General features: G+C 34.5%; 1 protein-coding gene across 1 annotated transcript in view; it reads left to right on the forward strand.

Annotated features, from left to right (window-relative positions):
• The window catches only part of Lrp6 (LDL receptor related protein 6), a 70,251-nt gene that overhangs the window by 25,194 nt on the left and 39,434 nt on the right, over positions 1 to 5,623 (forward strand). The window contains exons 6-7 of the mRNA XM_010643552.2: positions 3,873 to 4,089; positions 4,539 to 4,828. Coding sequence (XP_010641854.1) covers positions 3,873 to 4,089; positions 4,539 to 4,828 — 507 coding nt within the window. The remainder of the gene's footprint in view (positions 1 to 3,872; positions 4,090 to 4,538; positions 4,829 to 5,623) is intronic.

A 5,623-nucleotide genomic window follows, 5' to 3' on the forward strand; every position in this document is an offset into this window, starting at 1 on the left:
TTTAAATGTTGTGTTTTATTTTAAAGTACTGCATTTTAATTAATTTAATTAAATTTAATTTAATAAATTATTTAAAGCATTTTAATAAAATAGTTTTAGACTAGCAGAAATCAGCATTTTATCTAGTGCCTATAGTATATCTGATGTGCTAAGTATTTAGCAGTATTTTATTTAATCCTTAAATAGTTCAGTGAGGGTATTGGCTCTCTTCCTGACATAGTAGAAATTGCCTAAGACTACCCAGGAACAGTACAGCCTATAAGTGAAATCTAAATCGATTTCTGCTATAGTATTATTTGCTGATGATAGGGGATTTTTAGAGAGCAGAGAAATGGTGCATAACTGCTTAATAGATGCAGAATTATATGAACTGAAAAACTCCTTTAGATTTGTGGTTTTTGTTGTTTTTCTCATGAATTCTTCAATTCCATTCTTTTTTAGTTTTCTGAAATACAAATTTATTTATTTTATTAGGATATGTGTGGGATGCATATGTAGCCCATCATCCAAGTTCATACTGCAGCATCTTTCTTGTTTAAACTGCTCTTTTATCAAAACAAGCAACAATGTTGCAGGAAGAGGGAGCTGAGAGGCGAATGGACGGAACCCATTCATAATGCTTTTGAATGTTACTTTTCAAAAGGAGTTCAGTATTAGGCATGTAGTTTGCACTTCTAGGTCAGCAATTAAATTTTAATAAGGCAAACATTTGAACATGGTGATCAGCAAAATCAGTGTAAAATTTATTAGATATAAGATAATGCAGAATAATTGATTTAAGATAGTACTACAACCAGCAATATAGTTAAATCAAACTTGTTTTAATGTACCACAGACTTGTAAAAGTACTATTTAGAGTTTTATAATACATACTGGCACTGTGTTGGGTGCTCTCTTGGTAGGATGATGAACTCCCCCTAGTGGAAAACACAGTTTACTGTTAAATATATGACATTTATGTGAGGTAGCTGTACATTTTCCAAGAGCTGCAGGTGGAATACTGCAATAGAAACCGACCAGACCTTTAAACTTACAGATTTGTCATTTTTCTTCATAAAGTGATAGGTAAAGCCATAAAACTTGATGGACTTTCTTGAAAGGTGTTTCACTGATAGAGAAAAATCCAAGAAATTTTGAAAAGTATGTACAGCCAGAGTTTGGAAGAGGGAAAAGGGACCAGTGAACGCAGGGAAGAAAACAGTGCTGGCCATAGAAAAAGAAGTAGGATCATGTCGTGTGCTGTGAAAGCTCAGTGAAAAGTCTTCATTGTGTGCCGAAGAGCCCTGAATGTCAGAAAGAGAAAACAGCACAGGACTAAGAAAAGCAAGAAAGTGGTTATTGGCTTTTTGCAGTAGTTATTTCATTGGAGTCAGATTGGAACCAAGTTCTGGGGAGAGTAAGGTGAAGGCAGTTATCATAGATAGTATTTTTAAAACATGACAATAAAATAATAAATAGGAGGTATAGAATTACTCAGTTTTTACACATTGTTTAAGGTGAGGAAATGTGTTACATTAAAGGCAGAATGGAAGGGACCCTATGGAAAAGGGGAAATTGAAGCTCTTCTTCCAAAGGAAGTTTTGGGAAGATGTTCTTGAAAGGAAAACTGGAGAAAGTACTAAAGTCAAAGGATAATCCTTACTAGGATGGAGGCAAAAGTACAGAATTTTAATGAATGCTTCCCCTACCTAAAATAATTTTCAGAAGTGGATATCTAATAAAGGATAGATTTTTTCACCCTGATCACAGTTTCTAAGAAGTAAAAGAATCGGCCCAGAAATTCTTTCTAGGAACTCTGCTTTTAGGAGAGGTTAGGAATGTACACATTCTTTAGAAGTGTGTATGTTGTGTAGCATTGCCTTTACATTGATTTAAAATGTGGACAAAACCAATTTTCATGGACTTAAGTAGCAGGCTGTAGGATAAGGATAAGAACATTACGTAAATAAAACTTCCTTTCTGTATCTAGAAAGGTTTCTTAGGAATCCTGGTACAACTGAGATTTCTGGTGAACCTTCAGGATCCCACTTTGGGTCATTGACATTTTTAAATGTAAATTTAAAAAAATCTGAATTCAAAACCTTAGTATACCATTATAGATACTGCTGTCAGTGCTTTGATAAACTATAAGAGCTGGGGTGGGGACTTTTGTACAGAACTGATTGCAATCACAGTAATTATCTAAATTTTGTTTTTTGGTCTTAATCAGTTTTTTTTTTTATGTGACTTTTTTTATGTTCCCTAGTTTTACACTCAAGTAGTTTTTCTACACATGTGCAGCATGCTTTAACTGGTAGTCTAAAAGGCCAGAGTTTTCAGGCAAACATTTTAAACAGTTACAATGTAAAGAGACCCCAAAAAGATTTTAAAAACTAAGTACAGAAATGGAAGTCTCTTTCTTTGCCATATAGATGATACATTCATTTTATTGTTTCATCTTACCTTCATTAAAAATTACTTAAACCTTTATTGAATTCTTTACTAGTAGGTTCTTTGACAGGAACTGTGGAATGAATTTGAGATTCCTGGTATTCTAGAGCTGACATTCTAGTTATATACATAAATAGTTGACTCCTTTTGCTTAGTCCTTTTACTCTTAAGCACTGCTTTAGTATTTGAGCCAAAGTAATTTAAAAAGTCTAACAAACACATTATAAAAGAAACCTGGAAATGGTCTGTTGCAAGAAAATTTGAATATATCTAAACTCGTATTTCAAATTAAGTTACTAGCTTTAAAAAATGTTTCATATCAGTCATGGGAGTAATGTTTAGTTTTTGTTTTAATTGTTTTTGACTTTTGGAAAATATCTATCCACCTAGACAACCACAGTATCGATCTACTGGAATATTTCTTACTGATTTTATGGATGAGAAGTTAATACTTACATACAAGATTATATCTGGTATCTTTAAGAGGGCTGCAGAGGGTACGGATATTGTTCACATGTACATGTTTTTAGTATCAGGATATTTACAAAGGCTGATTTGCTTAGCACACATACCATTTTAACTGGTAGAAATACTTTCAGTTGGGCACTTGGATGTTGGTGCTTTGGAAGGCTTACTCCATCTTTCAAAACAAAAGACTAGTACATGCCATAAAATAATACTGCTCTTACATAATTAAAATGGGTGCATCCTTATTTCTGTGAACTCCACATGCTTTAGTGATAATAACCTCAGGGAATGATAGGTTTTTTGAGACTTCTTTTATCTATTCGTCGTTTTTTTGGCAGTGGTTGTTGTTTTAATAATAACCACAAAATAGAGAACATGCTAAGTGGAAGTAATCTGAAAGACATCACCTGTGTTATAATAATAAGCTGTATGACATCATGAGAATCTGTTTGTTTAGGTATGAAAAAGGCAAAACTTGTAATAAAATAAGTTGTTAAAGAAAACGTGATAAAGTAACATGTATTAAGGTACATTATCATTTTACAACAAATGCCCAAACTTAAGGTGATGATAGTTTAAATTTTGATAGCCTTTTTTTTTTTTTTTTGGTACTGGGGATCAAACTGTCAGGTTCTTGTGCTTGTGAAGCAGGCAGTGGAACCACTGAGCTAAATCCCTGGCCCTTTATAGTCATTTAATAGGAGAGTTCCATACCACATTTAAAGTTACCAGGTTTTTTTTTTTTTTTTTTGGAAGGAAGAGTAGTAAGAGATTGGAGAAAAAGTAAAATTTGAGCTTATGTCATATATGTGAAATTCTCTTTAAGTCATTGTATTATAATTTTGTGAAAGCATTGAAGAACTAAGGTGAGTCTTGGATTTTGATGCCACAGGCAGTTAGTTAGGCTTGTCATTATATTTGAAGGATAAATACCTACTTCATTTTCTGCCTTCTCTTCAAATTTACACTTGAAGGTTATGAATACTGATGGCACTGGAAGACGAGTACTAGTGGAAGACAAAATCCCTCACATATTTGGGTTTACTTTGTTGGGTGACTATGTTTACTGGACTGACTGGCAGAGGCGCAGCATCGAAAGAGTGCATAAGCGAAGTGCAGAGAGGGAAATCATCATAGATCAGCTGCCTGACCTCATGGGGCTAAAGGCCACAAATGTCCATCGAATCATTGGTAAGACATTGTCAGATCTCTTACAAGTGGAAACCAAGACTGAGAAAAAAATACAGAGAACCAACAGCTTGAAAGCCGCAGTATAAATTGTTGATGTTTGAAACTATATAGAAATCATCTTTAACACATGGGCCTACTATTCTGGCTGTGAAGTTTGGCTGTACATGCATAGGCACTTGAATACCTTCATCAGAAGAATTCAGTCCTGTTGTATGAATACTGCACTTTACTGCAAAGCTGACTTTGGAGATGAAGGAAAGTATTTTGTCATACTTTGGTCCCTGTTCTCATATTGCTTGTTTGTGGGAACAGAATTAAAACACTAGACTGGGAGAAATATAATCATAGGCCTTTGTGACCACTGTGTACCAATTTGAAAGTGAAAATGTATTGATTATATCAATGTGTGTTTCCTTCTGTGCCCTTTTATAAACTAATTTATCTTTTAGGTTCGAACCCTTGTGCTGAGGAAAATGGGGGATGTAGTCATCTTTGCCTGTATAGACCTCAGGGCCTTCGTTGTGCCTGCCCCATTGGCTTTGAACTCATTAGTGACATGAAGACCTGCATTGTCCCAGAGGCTTTCCTTTTGTTTTCACGGAGAGCAGATATTAGACGAATTTCTTTGGAAACAAACAATAATAATGTGGCCATTCCACTGACTGGTGTCAAAGAAGCTTCTGCTTTGGATTTTGATGTGACAGACAATCGAATTTATTGGACTGATATATCACTCAAGGTCAGTAAAAGAATTGGAGTATTAAAATTGGGGATTTAAAAAAAGGAGAATTTGGATTTCTGTATCTTAGGACCTACTTCCCTTACTGCCTAATAGGAAGAGTTCAACAAATGCCCTTATGTTTTTTTAAGAGAAGTAGAAGGGAAGGCTCATGCAGTATTTTATGAGGTGCCTTTTTATAAAAGATACTTTACTAAAGTGTTCTAAATCTGCATGTTAGAGTTTTTCCCAACTCATTGCATTTGAAGGTGACAAATGGCATTTTCTTTAGCCAGGTAAACATTGTCACATAAAGTGGCTTATGGAGGCCTGACTCGAAATATCTTAAACTTTGGAAGTCTGACAGAGGTAGAAAGTGCCAATTATGAGTTAATAGCTCCCCTTTATTCTTTTTCCTAGAGTAGATATTAAGAAGCTTATTGGGATAGAAAGAGAAACTCCTGACCAGAAAATCTGGGGGAAGAGTCTTTCCTTCTTCCACACTGTTGAGGGTTTGTTCAGATAAGTTGTGTAAACTTTGCTCTAGTTTGAGAAAACATGGGATATCAGAGCCAGACATTGTTGGATTCTGATGATGTTCAGTAAAACCTGTTGTGTAAATAAATGAAATAAATAAGTCTTGACTTTTATTGGATGATTTTCTAAATTCATTCATCTTAAAAGGGATAACACCTACCTTGCTGTTGTACTAAATGGGAAAATCTCTGGACACAGATTTCTTGGGACAGCACCTGACAAGTGGCAGCTGTTGTTATTATCTGGAATTCTTTTTTTTTTTTTTTTTTTTTTTTTTTT

Source organism: Fukomys damarensis, unplaced genomic scaffold, assembly GCF_012274545.1.
Source record: "Fukomys damarensis isolate Sample0158 unplaced genomic scaffold, DMR_v1.0_HiC HiC_scaffold_19, whole genome shotgun sequence".
In the NCBI taxonomy this organism is placed as follows: domain Eukaryota; kingdom Metazoa; phylum Chordata; class Mammalia; order Rodentia; family Bathyergidae; genus Fukomys; species Fukomys damarensis.